This window comes from Cavia porcellus, unplaced genomic scaffold (assembly GCF_034190915.1).
Source record: "Cavia porcellus strain 051 isolate PalLab524CR breed Dunkin Hartley unplaced genomic scaffold, mCavPor4.1 scaffold_15, whole genome shotgun sequence".
Lineage (NCBI taxonomy): Eukaryota > Metazoa > Chordata > Mammalia > Rodentia > Caviidae > Cavia > Cavia porcellus.
The window spans coordinates 54,850,578-54,870,705 of NW_026947498.1; the positions used below are offsets into that span (position 1 = coordinate 54,850,578).

The following is a 20,128-nucleotide window of genomic DNA, read 5'->3' on the forward strand; positions in this document are numbered from 1 at the left end:
AAGATTAGCAGTGGTCCTGACTTGTGATCTAAAATTTGTCATCTGCTTCTGTTCATTCTTGGGTGCACTGAAGAGACTCTGTGAACGTCAATGTGCTTGTCTAAAAATAAGAAATAAAATATCTACTCAGCTACTCTTTCATTCATTCTTTCCACAAACATTTTCCAGGCAAATGTTATGACCCAGAAAAATCTTCTTCTATGGCACTGGAGATGCCACACAAGAAAATTAGGCAAGGACTGCTTAGAGAATATGTTCTAGAGGTGATGGGCAAATGGAATAGTTCTAACAAAAGAATATTTGGCATGTTTTTAAATCAAAAGAAAAGTCAGGGAAATCCTGACTCAGCAGACTCTATGATGACTATAGAAATTATGGGAAAAGAATTTCAAAGGCATAAAATACACAACATTATTGTAAGTTGTTTTGCAAGTTTCCCTAGAGCACAGGAAAGAAATCTGAAACTTTTCAATACAGGCTTCCTGAAGGTGACCAAACAGAAGTTTCTCAGTTATAAATTTGTAGGTAGCTTTATTGTCTTAGTGACAAATCTCATAAATTCTTTGTTATGGTTTGTTTAAGTATCCCCCCAAAGTCTCATGCAGTCATGGAAGCAGCTGAATCTAGCATTTCTGATTGGTTCACTGTTTAGTGCTGGGACTGGTGGCATGAATGCTACACTTGCCAGGGGCTGGTAGCCAGTATACAGTGTAAGGGAGAGAAGGAGGCTTTCTTTTCCCTGTTTTGACCTTTTTACTTTTGTTTCTTGTGGCTGTGAACAACTGCCCCTCAGGCATGCCACCCTGCCTTGGAACCAGCTGAGTGTGACCTGAAACCTTCAAAAAAAAAAAAAAAAAAAAAAAACCTGTAAGATAAGTAACCTTTCCTCCCTTCATTTTGGGTATCAGGTATTTTGTCTCAACAAGAGAAAAATAACAAGGACTTTCTTTAAGGACTCTAACAATATAGAATTCAATCAAATACATATTTTTTGATGTTCTAAATTTATTCATTTCTATATGACCAGACATGAGTATTATCACTGTTTAGAGATTATAGACCCTTATATTATACTAAATTATATTACTTACAAAGCGAGAAGAATTGTCATTTCTTAGAGTTTTGGCATTTCCAAATGCTTCCAAGATAGGATTGACTTGTATGATTTGATCTTCTAAAGCCTCCTGAGATGCACACAAAAAAAGTACAGCTAGTTCAGTTTTTACCAGAGTTCTATAATATGGCACATCTTCCAAATGGAGCCTCATTCTTTCTCTAATAATAGGTCGTCAAAAGTTCCTTTAAGTTTTGTTATGAAATATATTATTTTTGAATGAAAATTCAGAAAAACCAATAAAGGAAAGAGCACAATTCTATATACAATATTCTTATAAGAATATATGGGAGCTCATTATCACATAATGCTTATGTTTTGGCTATCCTTGGCTGACATGGAAAAATAAAATGATAATTCATCAAACAGTAATTACCATAGTCAATCTCCAGACATACTCTACAGCATACATGTCTCTATTATTAACTTTCCTCTTTTCTCATCTAATCCTCACACTGGGGAATTTATTCTGAGTTAATATAGTAGACTCTTGGTACTATTGAATTTTAATTTCATTTGCTACTATACAAAAGTAACTCAAAGTTCACTCTATACAGTGACTTATGATAGCACTGATGCTGAATTTGAAACATACATACTCAGGCTGCTGAGCCAAAACAGTTCAGTTACACAGAATGAGCCTGAATAGCCAACTAACAGCCACATTGCATCAGGACTTTGTGGTTTTTCCATTCATCTTCAAAGATCTTTGTATAGGAATGATCATGTTATTCAAGGCTATATAGATTACAAATATTACATCCCTTCTACATGATATGGGTTTGTTGCCCTTTAAATAAGACAAACATATGAGCAAAGATTTCTAAAAAAGCCCTATGCGTTATATACTACATTATGTATCCTCATAAGACACAATCCCTAACCCAAATCAATAATGTACACCAAGCAAAACAACCTAAAATGCACACTAATATTTTATCTAGGGAATAATAGAGTTCAGCAGAACCTGAAGAAATCAAATTGAAAAATGTGGTCCTTGAAAAGGAAACTTTCTACAGTATAAAAATTGAACAAGTTGGCTACTTTTATATGCTTTTCACATAGCAACTACAGGCAACTTCCAGGATCAAATTACAAAAGCAAAATGGGGTGGGGAAGAAAGAAGGCAGGCCAAAAGGAAGGAAGGAAGGAAGGAAGGAAGGAAGGAAGGAAGGAAGGGAGAAAGGAAAGAAGGCAGGGGGGAGAAAGAAAGGAAGGAGAGAGAGAGGGAGAGAGAGAGAGGGAGAGAGAGAGAGAGAGAGTTCGATATGGAAAGATGAGAGGTCTAGCAGCTCCATAACTCACTGATTTTGAGTATCATACAAAATTACTTCTTAATTTTATTTGGTATGCCAACTTTTATGGTCTAGTTATTCCAAAATTATTATAAAGCCCAACTAAATTGTTATAGTATTAAAATTGTAAATGAAATTAAAAATCACTAAGGATTTAAAAAGGAGAAGATAAAGTTTTTCAGAACATTGAATGTCACTAAAGTTAATGTTTTCTTTGCACAGTTAGGATTTGGTACAGGAGTGGTCAATAGAATCAGACGTCTTTGGTACATATTTGTGAGAATCTTGCATTGTAACAAGACACACTCATAAATATCAAATGTGGCCATTCAAGGCACTCACCACGTTGCTCTTGCAGTAACATGATTTGCATATTGAGAGCATAATAGAGAACCCAACCAACAAAGAAAACACCAGCAATTGTCCCTTAAAGCGGATCTAAAACAAATTATACAATCCATGTTTTCAGATTACTAATTTGGAGAATTTGATAATTTTCTCAGGAGGAAAGAGAAGATGAAAAACAGTGTTTTATATTTTGTTAATTTTTCTGTGCCTTTTTCCACGTCCTTCCCTGTAAGGGGTTAGGACACAGCTTCCATGATTCAGTGGCCTCAGCCATCTCACCTGCCTGTCACATTACATAAATTCTTACCAGTTTTTTCTTGGATTTACTCATAGTGGCAACAGTGGCAAAATACTGGATAATATGTTTGGTGTTCACAGTCTTTCCAGAACCAGATTCTCCTCTGTAATGAGAAGGTCAATAAGAAGAAAGTTAAGTAATCGTGATCTCATCTAAGCCTCTTTCCAGAAGGGAGCCTACCAATCATTTCAACAGGCAATTATGAATCCCCTTTTATCTTTCATAATTAGCTAACTTTATACAATCTTTAGACACTGCTGGGCTTGGCACCCAAATTATCTTAGGATAAAGGGCTGCCTTGACTTATATGAAATTCAGTGTCTTGCCTACGTTCTTTGCACCAGAATTAACATGCAATAAGGTATCGCTAGGGTCTGTCCTTCCTTCCGATCCTCTTCCTTTTTTTTTGTTTTGTTTTTGTTTTTGTTTTTCTGGATACTGTTCTCATTACTTACTATACAGTGGCCTGCTCCTCTCTGGCTGCTTACAATAGCATGTTGTCTGTTCCATAGCCATATTCATTGAAAAATTTTAGCCTCTCTTGTTAATTAGCCAGTGCCGAAAACTTTAAAAGTGATCATTTGTAATCATCATCTGGGAATTCTCCATCAACAAGATACTTGAGTTCAGGTTGTGCACTGTGGATTCTAAAGTGTCGCTTTAAATGGCAGAAGCACCATATTTGAAGGAATCACTGACTGACGTAAGATGACAATTTTCTGAGTACTGTATCTAATTCTTTCAAGAGTATGTTTTGCATTACAGAGCAAACAATTCAAACATGTCAAATTTAAATTGTATTTTCAGAGACACATAGGTGTATATTCTCATTGAAAGTTTGTGCTTACCAAAAAGCAAAACAAAGCAACACACTTACGTGAGCAGTATAGACTGGTTCTCACGATCTACAAAAGAAAAAAAAAAAGCCAGGACATGTTTAAACCAGAGTGTTATGCATTGGCATGAACTTATTTACAGTTTCCTCAGTTTCTGTTTGAAAGGATTTGGTTGATTTAGTTAGTAAAAGAATATAATTTCAAATGTGAGGATAAAGCGGTGGTTTTCTACGTAGGCTGATCAGAAAAACATACAAATTTTGGGCTTATTTTTTTGCTCAACTAATGGTTAACAATTTCCCCATTTTAAGCCTTTTAGGAATTATTGTGTATAGCTGTAGAATAATGTATTTGTGTCAGAGTATAGCAGATCTTTTATGCAATAATAGCTGACACCTACAGGGACTTACTGTGGGCCAGCCACCAGCCCAGCACTGCAGATGCATTCACTTTGAAGTACAAGCTAATTGTCTCAGTGGCCCTAGGAGGTACAGAGAAAGTAGATCAGATATTTTTACTTTTCATTTTGTAGGGCAGTCACTTACTGTGAAGCATAACCTGAAAGGCATTATCAGCAACAGCAAAGATGTGAGGGGGAGCCTCTGAGCGTCTCTTCCCTCTGTAGGCAGCTATGACTTCTTTCTGATACACTGGAAGCCACTTGTAAGGGTTTAGAGTCACACAGAAGAGACCTGCATATGTCTGAGGGAAGATTAGATTTTTGGAAAATGGATTAGAAATACTTCCAAGTCTGTCAGATCTTCTTCTGGTAGGTAATTATTTGCTTAAATGTTTACTTATACAAAGAATTCAAGAGAAGAGCGCTTTTGATTCATCCAAAGAAGGAACCTTCTAAACAGAGGAGACAGAATCAGGTCAGCCTAACATCAGCACCTGGGATTTCCTCTCCTCTGGGAGATTTGCTAACTACTAACATGTCTAACACATACAGCTTTTGAAGACAGAACGCTAACAGCAGGCCTGCAGGGATTTCAGTAACCAGCCATTAGGCATTTGAGGCAGAAGACAATCGAGGTCTCAGCAAGATTAGGAACTTGATTGTCAGGACACTAATGGAGAATAAATGGCTTGTGTGGGTGCCTTAGTCCATGAAGTGGTTGGATTGTGGCTCCTGAAAAGATATACTTACAAATACCCCTAATCCCTAGAAGCGATGGAGGTGAATTTATTTGGAAAAGGATCTTTATAAGTGTAAATTAAGGACTTGAAGATTGACATCCCAGTGGGCCTTAAATGTAATGGCTGCTTCCCTCCTAGAGACACATACAGAAAAAGGTGACATAAAGATGGAGGCAGAGACTGAAGTGTGTAAGGCCACAAAAAATGCCAATAACCCTGAAATTTGGAAAAAAAAAGGGACTGAGTCTCCTCCAGCCCCTCCAGAGGGAGTAGACTGGTTGACTTTGCTTTACGGCCCTTGATAATGTCAGAGATGGATGATGGCCTCTGATGACTGTTGCCTGTGGATCTGTAAAAGAATAAATGTTTATTGTTTTAAGCTACCCCAGTTGTGCTAATTTTGCAACCGCAACTCAAGAAAACTGAAATAGGCTCATGGTAAATCAGAGAGGTCGCCATTTTAACCTAACCTCTCACTGCTGCTTCTGATGTATAGGTTTTAATTAAATCAAAGAAACTGAGTGGCAGCCAACCATCACCAGTTTTAACAATGGTGAGAAAAATTACTCCATTATATCCAACACTAATTAGGTGACAGGTGCTGAACTTTGTACTCCTATTTATATGCTTTTATGTCTTCCAGAGTACCATAGATTACCATTTCACTTTACAAATAGACAACTTCAAGACTTACAGGTTCAACAAGACAGAGATGCGATAAGAGAGAACATCTCTGCCCTCACCTGGGACTGTATGGGTGCTTTCTCAACAAGACAGGGGAGGTGAAGAACAAAACAACTCCAATTCCATTGGCTGCCCCTGACAGAAGTGTCTCACACACTGTCAGGATAGGCCTGGATGCTGCTTTTAGATTTGTTTGCACAGAGCCGCAGGTGCATACACAAGAGAAACATAAGTTCCACATTTATCGGTCGTCTGGTTAGATCCCATTGTGGTCTTAGCGGTGGTCATTTCACAACCACTGGCTCTATAAGTGGGCCATTTTATCTCTTTCTGGTTCATTAAAAAATATTTACTGAGCACACTGCAGGCCAATGAGCTAATTTTGGCATGTCTCCAAGGAGCCCACAGGCTAGAGGTAAAGATGATGTGTAACCTTCCTGAAATCAGAGAGGTAATTGCTACCAAGAGCATAAGAACACGAAGAGCTCAGCTCATCTCACCCCTAAAATCCAAAAGACTGTCACATAAAATGCTCAATGAGTGTTTTAGTGAGTGTTAAATATGTATTTATATATCTCTCAAAGGCTTGCACATGTGGGTGTACACATGTTGTGCACATGTGCATGACTACAAGAATCCTCAATTTTAATTTTTCAAAAGTAAAACCCTCAAATCTATTTCCACTCAAAATTTTTTAAAAAAGAGACTTTTTGAATAGTTGTTCAAATGGGACGGGGAACTAGAGAAGGGAGAGGGGGAAAGGAAAGAAGCAAAAAGAAAAACTATAAACAAAGCTTTTGTAGATAAGGAGGGGAAGAGCGTTGAAGGTAGGCTAGTGAAATGGAAAAAAAGAAACCAGCTATATCATGTACAGGTACCAATTCTCTATGATGAAGTGATGATTATGAATAGCTAAAATGTGCCAATAAATGTAATCAATAAAAAAGAAAGGGCTGGGAACAATAGCTAAGGATCGCAGTGCCTGCCTAGTATGCAGAAGGTCCTCAGTTCAATTTCTGGTTCCAAAAAAAAATCATTCATCTTAGAAAGAACCTTAACTTTTATGTAAAAGAGCTAGCACTTGGACTCTAGTCTATTCATTTTATGGAAATCTCATGACTTTCATATGGAATGATGATCTTTGGAAAGGTACTTGGATGTAAACATGATGAGACAAGCTGATCCCCAGTGTGTGTTTCACAAGGACTGTTTCTATGTAGTATGCTTAAACTAAATTAAAGATACAGTGCAGGAGAGCTTGGGAGCACCAGGATGTCATTTTGCAGGCAAAGCAGATATACACACATAGATCATCCAGTGGTCGTAGCGCCTCTTCAGGGTGTGCAGCACAGATGCCTCGTTGAGGTGAGTAAGCATGGCCAGGTCTTCAATCATGTCAAACTTTGCAGAATTCATCTGCTGGATGTGGTCCTGTTTGACACTCAGACTCTGAAGAGAAGGGACAAAAATAGGACATAGTCCCCTGTTTTTCCTATGCTTACTTGTATTGCATGAAGATTGGAAACAATCTTCAGAGTAAAACGTCCAGCCTTAGGGCATAGGGCCAGAAGAGATTAAAACAACTTTCATATAAGAAATTAGTGCTTCCTTACCAAATACTACTCCTTTCCTGAAGATAGATAAAAGCATATGTCTGCTAAGTCATCTGCCATGAATTGATCACTAGAGCTGAGGTGATATTTGGGTCACCTACTTGAGCATTCAGAATTCTGGTTACATTAAGCCCTTTAATTTGTAAAGTTATCCATCCGCTGGTATTTCATCATAGAAAATAGACTAATACCTAAATTAGTAATGAAATGGCCATATCCCTATTAAAGGTTGGACAAAGTCTTAAAAGCACACTTTTTCCAAATAAAAATAAAAACCAATAAATAACGTGAAATGATATTCAACATTAATGATTAGGGACCTGTAAATAAAAGTCATACCAAAATACAGTACCACTTCATACCTATTAAGATGACTATAATCTAAAAGATCCTGGGATGTGTTGGGAAGAAAGAGAAAAATTACACTACTATATCAGTGGTGGGAATATAAAATGGCACTGCCACTATGCAACCTTTTGGCTCTTACTCAAAAATGCTAAACACAGGGAACTATAAGAGCCAGCAACCTACTGTTAGATCTAGAGCCAAGAAAGATGAAAACATACATCCACACAAAACCTTTCACATACATGTGGATAGCAGTATTATTCACAGTGGGCAAAATATGTAAAAACTCAAATTGACCATAAACTGATGAAAAAATAAACAAAATAAAGAATATCTATAAGATAGAACATAATTTAGCTATAAAAAGGAATTAAGTACTCATAAATGCTACAAAATGAATAAACTTCAAAAACATTATAAGAAAACAGCTATCCACAAAGGGTCATCTACTATAAGATCCAAGTTATCTGAAACTTCCAAAATAGTCAAACCTGTAGAGACAGAAAGTAAACCCCTCATGGTTTGAGATTGGCAGGTGAGGAAAGAAGGGGGCTGATTACCAATGAGTACAGTGCTTTTGGGGGGATGATTAAAATATTCTAAAATTGGATAATCATGAGGGTTTCATGTTTCTTTAGATATGTTCATTAAAAATCATTGAAATGTAAACTTTAAAGTGGTAAACTATGGTACATCAATTTTATCTGAATAAAATATTTTGTAAAAATCAACACAATAGGCAGGATTTGTGGCTCAAGGTTAGTGTTTGCTGAGTGTGTCTAAGCCCCTTGGTTCCATTCTTTGGATCACAAAGAAAAAAATGGTACAAATAATGATGGAAATTAGACAAGAGACATTTAGATCTGTGTTTTGGTTTCTCTTCTACAAATACTGTCTCAAGACTAATCATCCCTGTGTAACTTTAGCTTGGATTAGAAAACTGAATTTTCTCTTATTTACTGATATGTATTCTAATTTTAATAAAAGGATAAGTTTCCTTCCTTGGTTCAATTACTTAGTTACATAAAAATCTGTTTTACATACAGATATTGGCTGTATTTAAGCATACATACACATACCATAAGCAATATTTATGAGTGGCCTCCAGAATTTTGTAATTAAATGGCATTCCTCTAGATAGTAAGTTACCTAAATTCAGAGCATTAAAAAGACAAACTTTCTTAATGATAACTTGTACATTGTAAGGTGTGACTTGCTAGCAGGTTGGGAAAGAACACAACTGGAAAGAATTTAGAGAAAGGCAATAAATCATCCTCTATAAAAGCTTCAAGGCCCTGTGTGCCCACATCAGAGTGGAAGTAGAATCCAGAAGTTGCTGCGTGGCTTGCAGGAAGGTTGAGGTCAGTAATACAGGCAAAGCATCTGACTGATCTGTCTTTTCAACACTACCTTGACATTTCAAATGCACACAGGACAGGCAAAAGAGACTGGGAGTGTTAGTTTTACCGCATCTTCCCTGTATAAATGCTTATGCCCCGACACTTGGTCTCATCTTCCGTTTCAAAGACGACTTCTTATGTTTGAAATCCAAGACTTCCTTCAAACTCCTGATCTTTCTCTAGTATTTCACATAACTTTAACTTGGCATTCCTTCATCTCCTGGCTCCTTTGAAACTGTTATTTTATTCAGTATAGACATCTCTTCCTTAACCCTAAATGCAGTTTGCTTCAGAAGCCTGTAGGTCATTATTCATTCTAAGGGGCACCTTTAAAAGAGAGCTCAAAGTACTGATGAAAGAAATGGTTGTGAGTTCTGGAGTCGATATTTGCCGTCCTGACATGTTACTCTGATGTATTCAATGTTTTTTATTAAATGTTATATTAAGTGGAGTAGTCCCTTAAAGACAAGTCAAGTCTCCAAATTAGTGGCTTCTCCTCCTTAAGGTCATTAATAATAATATGATAGAAAGGAGATTTGATGCAATAGAGAACACAGTCATTCCCAAAATGAAATATTCTTTTACCCTTCCATCCTTAGTCTCAACAATAATTTTTCCGTCTTCTTCACTGCCCTTAATCTCAGCTTCAATGTAGGCATTCTTCTCATCACAAACCCAGCATTTCTGCTTTCCTATGGAGGGAAAAAATTAATTATAACCATGGTACTGAGAGGAATACATAGCCACTAGGTATCTTCATATGGATAAACATGATCTTATTTCTGATAAGTCTGTTTGTTAACTTGAGTCAGCAATACAGGAAATCTCCACATTTTATGTAATTGTGAATGTTTACCCTGAAGATAGATACACACAGTGACTCTGTAAAAACAAGAACGATCTTGTTTTAACGATCTTAGCAAGCACGATCTGGGGGCTACTATGAGCCATTCTGACATGCAAAAACGTTACTACCAACATTTCCAGAAAACTTACCCCCCAGTCCCAACCACATTGCTACTGCTCACGTGCTCAGGCCCTCACATGTTGCTCCAGTGCTTGTTCCCTTTCCTAGAACTCCCCCCGGCAAATCCTTTTGAAGCCTGTCCTTTCAGTATTTCCTTAGATTATGTATTTATTCATTTATTTATTTTATTTTGAAGAGAGTAAAACTAAACAAAATAAAGGAGAATAAAGTCAATCAAGGGCCATGGATTTAGCTTAGCAGCAAAGCACTTGCCTGGCAAGAACAGGGTCCTGAGTTTAATTCCCCCCCAAAAAAGCCAATTAAAACAAAACAACGAAAGTAATGTAGGACTTCAAAACAAGATAATAGGAAATTAACAAAGGTTATCATAATATATCTTGCTATCTTCAAAATAACTGCCCATATCATTAGAATGATAAAATCAAACAAAATAAAAGAGAATAAGGTCAAACAAAACAAAATAATTAAAATGATACAGGACTTCAAATCAAGATGATAGGAAATTAACAATGGCTACATTATGCTTCTTATTATTTTCAAAATAGCTGTCCAGACCTTCAGACATAAGCATTGCATAGGCAAGCAATATAAGAACTAAGTTGCTCCTTCACTTCACTGGTTATCTTTTCAGAAATCTCAGGTGTGTGATCTCTGTCTCCTGAACTTGTTCTGTGTGGGTTATGGAGTCTGAGATTGTATTTGCTTCTTCATGTTGATGTTTTCCTGTTTTTCGTGGAACCAACCCATCATTGCATGCCGGGTGCTTCCTGCATTGGCTGCAAACTAGGCATCTGAGTTCCTCCAACCTAGGGTTTTATCTTTATTTCTAAAGCCATTGGGCTCCCTCTCTGACATCAGAAGTTCTGGATTTTTTGCTAGGTATATTTAGAGCATTATGTTTTCTTTCCAAATTTATAGCTTCATTTGGTCATTATAGCCATGGAGGAAGGGACACGGGGCAAGTATTATTTATCCCCATTTGGCAGGTAAGAAAATGAAGGCTCAATAAAGTGAAGAGCATTGCTCTGATTATACAGTCAGAGAGGGTCAAGGGCTAAGAATGTGAATTCAAGATTACTGGGAAAATACTTATTATCACCCTATCTCCATTTCCATTTTGATCATTATCACACTGTTTCCATTTAAAACAGCAAACTCCATTATCTACCAACACAGACTGATGAACAACTTCTGATGACTTTCATCTTCTTGCTGCCAGTACATTTCAATGAGGAAGAATTAATCTGTCCCAAACAATTAATTGAAATTTATGTTGATGGCTATACTTTAAATAACTTCTATAATGCTGAATATATGAATGAAGTGTCTAATTATCTTAAAGCTTTGGCCCAATTTTTATTTCTCTCCCTGGCACCACTGTCCTCTTGTCCTTAGTTGTCTGACAAACTGTGATAAGCTTTGACGAGACCAGTTCTGACCTCAGGGATTATTCTATTATTGTATTTGACTTGATGGATTATAATTACCTGCTCCCAAATCCAATGATAGTAATGAAATTCAATGACTAGAAACTGGGAACTTATCCAGGACAGGTTGGTCTCTGGTGGAAATATAATGTTCTATATAACTGGCATGAATTATAATTTCTCATAGTAAAATCTAATGTTAACTAGTTCCAATGACTAGGACAACACTGAGTTTATATTGCACTGTTGAATGATATTGGAATGAAAACATATTGGTGACCTGATGCCAGATCATACATTGAATCTGACTTCTAAATTTCCAATTAGCTGAAATTCAGACAATGGCCAGGCAGCCTAGATATGTAAATGGAGAAGGCAAAATTGTAATATTTATTTAGGGATTTCAATGCAGAATTTGGCCATAATATTAAGGTCAAATTCTTATTAACGTTGTCCTTTCCTGAAACTGTGAGGCTTAGTGAGGAGGTCTCCTGGTTACTTTTCCTTTACTGTTGGCTCAATAAACCTACAGACCTATAAGACCACCATCAGAATGCCAAGTTCCAACACTGAGAAATTCAAACCAGGAGCAGAGACTAATTCTGTTTTCTGGCCTTCTTCAAGTCTTTCCCCTCTTTCTTTGTCAGTGTACAAACTTCACCTCTAGACTAAGTCGTTTCCCGTTTCTCTATTTAAGTATTTATTCAATGATAAGACATTTTGGAGAAAGCTTAGTCTATGACCATATGTATAGTGACTCTTGGGTGAGAAAACCTGTCTGAAGATCAAATAAGTAGGACATGGCCTGAGCTGCCTTCCAGACATCCTTTCTTTCTTTCAAACTCTTTCTTACAAACTCTCACTCTTAGCCTGGACACTATGAGCTCCTCAGTTGTTCAGACTCTGAGTTTTATAACGTTGCAACTCCAGGAAATAAGTTTGGTTTCAGAACTGATGGCTCCTCTCAGTCAAACATCTTAGTTGCCAACTTGATGTAATAAAGTAAAACCAGCAGCCACTACAGTTCTTACCATCAAAAGCCATGGTTGGTGTCAAAAGCAAATCAGTTTCACTTCTTCTGAGGAAAGCTGCAGTTTCTCCAAGCTCTGACAGATCCATCTTCTTAAAATAAATATTTCAAGAAAGTATAGGCCAAAAAGTGAACTTATAGGATCCACTCTGCAAAATACAGGTTTGAGGAAACAGTAGAAATAAGGAATTGAGATTTGAAATGACAAATCACTTACTATAGATAGATCAAAAAGTTAATATTCTTTTAACAACATGTATTACTATTTATTTTTTCCAGGTCTCCAGTCTATAACACAATTGGACTCTTAACCGGGCCAAGTTATCCTCTAGACATGGAATACATAATACGTAGGACCCACAGTGCTTTTTGGGACCTATGAAAACGTTTTAGTTATTCTTAAGCAAATATCAGAAGAAAAACTTAGATATAATATTACTGACATACTATAAACTGAGCGAAAATTATATTTGTCTTTCTAGGAACACAATTGTAAAATTTATTTTTAAAAATTTTTGGACAAGGGCTGGGGATTTAGCTCAGCGGCATAAGCACTTGCCTTGCAAGTAGGCAGTCGTGAGCTCGATCCCTGGTACCGATAAAAAGGAAAAAGACAAAAAAAAAAATTTTTTTTTGGACAAGACCTAAAACAGAAACAAAAATGCGAGGCCTAGTGAAAGTCATAATGCAATCCTGAGCCACAATAGTCTGACCTGAGTAGAAGCTATAATAAACCAGAATGTGAAATATCAATTTGTGGATTCTTGTTTCCTTGATAGGAATGGAGGAGGAACTTAGTGGTGTCAAAGGTACCTCCAAGTATGCAGAGTATTATCACCAGAATGAGGTGGCAAAGAAGAGAGTATTCAGATAAATGTTAAGTTTATAAAGTGATAAAAAGATAACCATCCTTACTCAGATGTGAATTACTGTAAAGTAGGTGGGCAGATGGGCATTTAGGAAGATACAAAGAGCAAGAGTGAGGAAGCGCAGGCTATCTTGGAGGTGAGAAGCAGGTTTTAGGGTGAAGAAGGCAGAGCAGGTATAAATAATAGTGTTCATAGTTTCTGGCAAGTATTGGAAAGACAGAGTTACTGGGAAAACGAAACTGAATTCACTGAGCATCCACTCTGTCCCAAACACTTTTTAATTATTGCTAATTTTCACACTTTATCTTTGGTAACAAGGAGAAGAAGTGGGAAATAGGCAATTGTGATCCCAAATTCAAGCTCATATTTTTTATGTTGACAAAAAGTCTTCCTCTGCACCCAGGTATACATGTAGTACTAGCCCCATGTACAGATGAAAAGGTAGAAAGCGACTCACCAGGTCTGTTTAGCTGCAGTGCAGACTTAAGAACTGACGAGCAGTATGTTCTACCTACTGCGGAATGAACTATGACAACATTCTACCCCCCTGTCTTGTTGACAGGTGACAATGGGTAAGCCTTTGATATCATAACAATACCAGAATTAATAATCTGGTTCATTTTATCTCACTTAACCTATTCTGTTCTGTATTACACTTAACCCATTCTGTTCTGTATGTAGTGATACAATTTTGAGAATCTAATTAGCGGAGTGTGATTTAGAGCAAGGACTAGTTTGTTAGGCTCAATGCTAGTTTTATCTTTGCCACACAATAGGCATAAGCCTTATAGGAAACTAACTAAGCTTTGTAGGGCCAATTTCTTCACCTGCAACTCAAGTATAAGGCATGATGGACAGGGACACTTTCTGACATGGAGCAGAGAAAAGATCTAGAAAAACAACATAAGCAAGGTCCAGAGATGGGTCTAAGGGTGGTATTTCTTGAGAGAAAAAAGTGAAACTTTGTGTAGGTAAGATTTAAGTCTGCAATTATAAAAATGATAAAATGCATAACAACTTTAGACATTTGAATAGATAGAATGGAGCATGATTTTTAAAAAATCTCTGAAAGTTAGCTGGAGGAATTTGGAAATAGATTATGGAAAACAGCATAAATTCTTTGATCAAGAACATGTGGAAATCAGTTATTTTTGGAAAATAGCTAAAGTAATTTATCTGGGTAGAGTGCGACAGTGAGAAGCCATAGTCAGAGATACAAGTTGCAAGCTCAAATTTTTTACAGATTGAACTAAATCTAATTGCGCCCTTAGGTGTGACTTCGTGGTAGTTTGCGTTCAGTAGGCAGTAGCATTGAGTGAGTATATTTGGGATACTGAAGATATCTATAAACATTTGTGTGCAAATGTGTGTACGAATTTCCTAGAAAGATACCTGAGGAAACAATGTCTCTGGGAGTGAAAACAAAAGCTGGGTGACAGAAGAGAAGCCTGATCTTGAAGAAGCCTGAAGTCAATTCCATGTAACCTGGATTCTCTTATGAGTATGATGTCCACATGTCAAGACTCACAGTTCACCATTTTGAGAAGTAACTTCAGATAGAGATTTTTTAAAAATAAGAGTGGCTTCTGGTTATCATGTTCTTTCACAAACTCTTCTCCCTCATCATTCTCTCACTATCACACTAGTGGAAGGGTCTCCTCCTTCACCCTCCTTGTTTCTCAACATAGATCTCTTGGAATTATCTCTAAATCCTCCCTTTGCCTCTTTCTCACCTTAAATTAATTACCAGTACCTATTGATTATATAATTACTAATTATTTTTAAATTTTATCTTTATTAGTGCATATTTGCAGTACACAATGAGTACATTCATTGTAGGTGCTGTTACATGTACATGGCACATCTTAATTATTTTTATATGTCCTCCCTCCTCCTTCTCTTGATCCTCTTCCTATTGCAAAAGATCTACCCCTGTGTTTTCTATAATCTGTCTTTTTATTTTGCTCTTTATTTATACTTTGGCTTTTAGATATAAGAGAGATCACATGGTAAATATTAAGATGTGTTTGTATATCTGATTTTCACTTAACATTATGGGTCCACTTTCTCATCCAGGTTTAGCGAGTACTGTGTAGAATACGTGCTGAGCCCTTACTCTCTTGTAAAGCATGCTGGTCTCATAAGCATGAGCCCCATCATGTCTATAATTTGAAATGAGAGTCCTGACACACCTGATTAGCCAGGGTTTGAGTGCCTGATCCAAACACGAACAATCAGAGGGTTTCCTGGGATATAGATTCGGGAATTAGGTGCCACTCTCAGTCTAGGCTCTTTAGGCTAACTGGAGTGATGCTAACCTAAGGCTAAAATGATGGTGTGATCCTGTGGCACTACCTGCACAGTAATTAGCAAAGCATCAATAGATAGAAATGTACTAGCATATGAAGAAACTGCAAGGACAGAGGGAAGGAAAAAAGAAGGGAAAGAGGGAGAGAGAGACAGGGGAAAGAAAAGAGAAAAGGATGAATTACTTATATATTATTTATGTCTCAAATAGCTCTCCTGGTAACAGTAAATGCTAAAACTTGGAACCAATTCTTGACATTGGTTTCTATAAAATATTTTTAAAATCTCCCAATCACTTTCCATTTCATCCTCAGCTTCAAATGATCTTGAATGAGTTTCCCTCATCTGTCATCAAAATATGTTTAATGAACACATTATGGCTCGGTGATGATGTGATTATTGTATATAAAAGCACACTCTCTGGTGCATAGTAAAATTTCAATCAATGTTTACTAATTTTATTATTATTCAACAAACATTTGTGCAGTATTTTATTGCTTTGCAAAATATGTAGGAAGATAGCTTTGTCTTCTAAACTGATTAGTGAATCTGAGATGCACAAAACCGTAATAGAGAACAGTGCCATAGGTAAATGTCTTTAGTTTTTTTTTTTTTGTTATTATTATAATGAATACTACAACCTGGGTAATTTATAGAGAAGAGACGTTTAGTTAGTTCTGGGTTTTGGTGACTGAGAAGTCCAAGAGCCTGGTGCTAGTAACTGTTAGCCTCTGGTGAAAGGCTTCTTGCTAGGTCCTGAAATGGCAAAGAGAATCTAATTTTAAGAGAAAAAGGACACCAGAAGGCCTGCTTTTACAACAAAACTGCTACCTTGATAAGCCATTAATTCATGAATGGATTGTCCAATGTGAAAGCAATCACCATATATATGTCCTACCTCTAAACATCATTAGCATATGCATTTGGAAATTAAATTTCTAACACATAAATTTTGGAGGATAAATTTTAACCACAGCAAGAAGTAAAGAGAGAAAATTACAAAATGACAGCTACACCTGGGTAGAAGGGGATGAGGCAAAGGAGTTATCTCCTTGAAAAGCAATCTCTCCTGGGAGGTCACATTTCCTCTAGTCCTGTCACTGATGACCAGAGTAAACTTATCACTCAGTGACTTGCCTCCTTTGGTCACAGCTAGACAGTAAATTTCTTAGGGAATAGAATTTTATATATTTTAGACTCTTAATAGTAAGCAGAAAATCAATCAATGCCTGTTAGGTAAATTGATAAAAGAGTTAAATTATTTTTATTAGCAGCCACAACAGTTTTTCATGTTGGTTTCATCAGAATTGATTAGATTCCCTTGAACTTCTCATCAAGGTAAGTTACTATGTGTGTTTACTTTCGAACACTTCCATTATTGGGAAACTGTGATGCAAGTAATAAGAAACACTCATATTCTTCCATAAATAAACCCTAATCACCCCTTGACAGAGCTTCTCTCATTATTAAAATAGGAACTAAAGTGCCTAAAAATGAGAATGGATTTCTCCAGATGTCTTCAGAGAAAGAGGAGAGTCACTAAGCGCTCAAATGATTCAAAGCAAGCTAAAACATAAGTCTCAAGGAAGTACATAAAATACATTTGAGTTTCAAGGCCCAGTGCATGCCATAAGTCTGAGAAAATTCAAGAGGCTCTTAATTAAAGGCAATGCTGGGTGCACAAATGATGTTCACGCCTCCTAATAATCACGCTGCTGAGATGACCATGTTATTTATGTTCTTAACTCAGAAAGGTTTTCTCACTAGAAAATTCCCCTTTAGTTTTCATGCACAAATATAGTAGCCTCCAAAGAGCTACAATACCTGCAATCTTTCTATTTGTATGCAGTTTGGATCTTTATAAAAGTAGGTTTATCTCTTTCAAACAAGAAAGTTAAAAATAGAACTGAATCAAGAGTGCTGCATAAATTATTGATTGCATGACATCTTCTTCTGAAATGGTGATTAGCATTAGGACTCCAGGCCTCCTGCCTATACTGATCTCACCAAAATTCGGTTCCACCTCCCACCTTATCCTTTCACTCCATTCCATCCCTGTCTTCTTTGGAGCTCACTGTGATTTGGCATCTCCTTCCATTCTCCAACAGAAACCTTTATTTATAATGATCTCCTAAAGACAGTTTCTATCGGGTATTTTTAAATTTTTTATTCCTACTCACCCCTGTTATGGGTTAGTTCTAGGGGATCTTCCCTGGAGGCCTTATGTGCTTACACAGTGATTGGGTTATGGAGTGCTGTATTAATCCACTGATGAGGTTACAGCTGACTTGCTATTTGAAGGTGAGATCTAGATAAAGGCAGGCCGCTGGGGGGCTGGGGGCGTGTGCTGGAAGGGAACACCACACTCTCTGGTTCCTGGGTGCCACGATATGACAGATTCCTCTGCGGACCCTCCCACCATACACCTCCGGCCTGGAGTCAGTAGATAACAGATAGAATCTGCTAAAAGCTGTGAGCCAAAAATCAACCTCTTTTCCTCTAAGCTGTGGGTGCTGGATATTGTGTCTCAGTGAGGGGGAAACGACTTAGACACCCTCTCTGAAGAACCTGACACTCTACCTGGTATCTGAAATATAGGTTTCTGGGATCCCTTCCTTTTTTTTTTTTTTTTTTTCTCTTTGTCTGATATTTGTTTACTAATTAAAGGAGTAGCCCCAATCAAAATAGTGGGTATTAGAGACATTTGTCTTCAGCTCCTTTCTTCCCTTGATTCCCCTCTTCCAGCTTCTGTTGGCTCTACTATCCTGTCCAGTACTATCACACCTCTTCCTATACTTGGGCTCTGGATCTATGCAAGAAAATCTGTCATGCAGTCATAAAATATCCCTCTTAGGATGTATGGGTTAAGATCGAAGAAATTCTCATTCTAAGAGGGTACTGGACTACAGGGTTAAATGAGTTGTTTATTTATGTTCAATATCATAAATACTTAGGTTGTTCAATGTACAATGTGGTGCAAGTCAAGGAAACATAACTCTCTCATCTATATTTGTATTCTGCTTCTTTTTTTTTTTTTTTTTGTACCTGGGATCGAACTCACGACCATGCGCTTGCAAGGCAGGTGCTTATGCCGCTGAGCTAAATCCTCAGCCCTTTATTTGTATTCTTAACAAGATTTTTTCACAATTTAAAGGAATATCAAATGTCTCTGAAGTGATACCTACAAAAATAGCAATAATATTAATTAATAAAAGCAAATAATACCATATCTGAATGTTTATTATACACAAGGCACTATGCAAAGTGCTTAAGACATAATTCTTCAACCTCACATCGGGTATATGAAGGACATGTATATTCACTTTTATATAAAAATAGAGACAGAGAGCCAATAATTGTTACTAGTTATTAATCCGAATTCCTGAAAGTCATCCTTGTTCCTTGACTCTTCCTTCACTTTTCTATCCAAGAAATTACCAAGTTCTGTTGACTTTGTATAAACACCACTTAAAGTCATTCCCTATGACAACATTCCCAACAAGATCACCATCATCTCTCTTTTGGCTATTGCTTTGCTCCCTAATTGCTATCTTGCTAGCAGCCAATCCAGAGTGAGCCACCACACAGATTAACATAACATGTTAGAGTCCTATTTAAACCCGGCCAAGTACATTTTTACTTGATAAGTCACCATGCTAATGCAGCCTATAGAATTCTCAGTTTTTTGATCTGGCTGAACTTCTAATTGTGTCTTTCTTGCTTGTTTACCTCTATGAATGATCTGATTGCTGGGCTACTAGTAGGCTTCAAAAGCACTCTATGACTCTAGGTGTTCACCCATAATGTTGCCTCTGCCTGGAAAGCTCAGCTCTGGCCCTCTTCCTCTGTCTAATTCTCAGCCATCGCTTGGACGTTCATTAAGCAATTTTCTGCAGTAAAGTACTCGCTAGATTATTTTCCTTGCTAGAAGCCTTCTTAGTTTGCTTTACTACTTGTATCATGATCTTCTCCGTTCCATAATACTATTTATTTGCGTCCATCTTCCTAATTAAACGTAAGTAACACAAGGTACGACTAGGTCTCTCACTTTTAAAATAAGTCCTACAGGGAGGAAGACCATTATGGTTTGGATGTGAATTGTTCCCCAGATGTGGAGCTTTGGGGAGTGATTTTATCATAAGGGCTCTTAAGTAGATTAATCCATTTATGCATCCAAAATTTGATAGAGATTTTTTAGGAAATGATGGAATTTTAGGAGGTGAGACCTAGTAGAAGGGAGTGAACACTCAGGTTGTACCCTTGGGAACCATGTCTGTTCCCAGCCGCCACCACCTTCTCCCCCTTTTCTCACTCTGTTCCTCCACCATACCCTCTACTATGGTGTTTCATTCTCATCACAGTCAAGCAATATGGACTGGAATCTCTGAAACCTTCCATTCTTTAAGTTGTTACTCTCAATTTTTTTCACAT

At 37.1% G+C, this 20,128-nt stretch overlaps 1 protein-coding gene across 1 annotated transcript in view; it reads right to left on the reverse strand.

Moving 5' to 3' along the window:
- Nucleotides 1-12,666, reverse strand: part of Myh15 (myosin heavy chain 15) — a 147,856-nt gene extending 135,190 nt beyond the window's left edge. The window contains exons 1-7 of the mRNA XM_063224911.1: nt 12,523-12,666; nt 9,662-9,768; nt 7,021-7,164; nt 4,437-4,593; nt 3,933-3,960; nt 3,065-3,158; nt 1,092-1,184 (exon numbers count right to left, since the gene is read on the reverse strand). Coding sequence (XP_063080981.1) covers nt 1,092-1,184; nt 3,065-3,158; nt 3,933-3,960; nt 4,437-4,593; nt 7,021-7,164; nt 9,662-9,768; nt 12,523-12,610 — 711 coding nt within the window. The 5' untranslated portion in view covers nt 12,611-12,666. The remainder of the gene's footprint in view (nt 1-1,091; nt 1,185-3,064; nt 3,159-3,932; nt 3,961-4,436; nt 4,594-7,020; nt 7,165-9,661; nt 9,769-12,522) is intronic.
- Between the last annotated feature and the right edge of the window lie 7,462 nt (nt 12,667-20,128).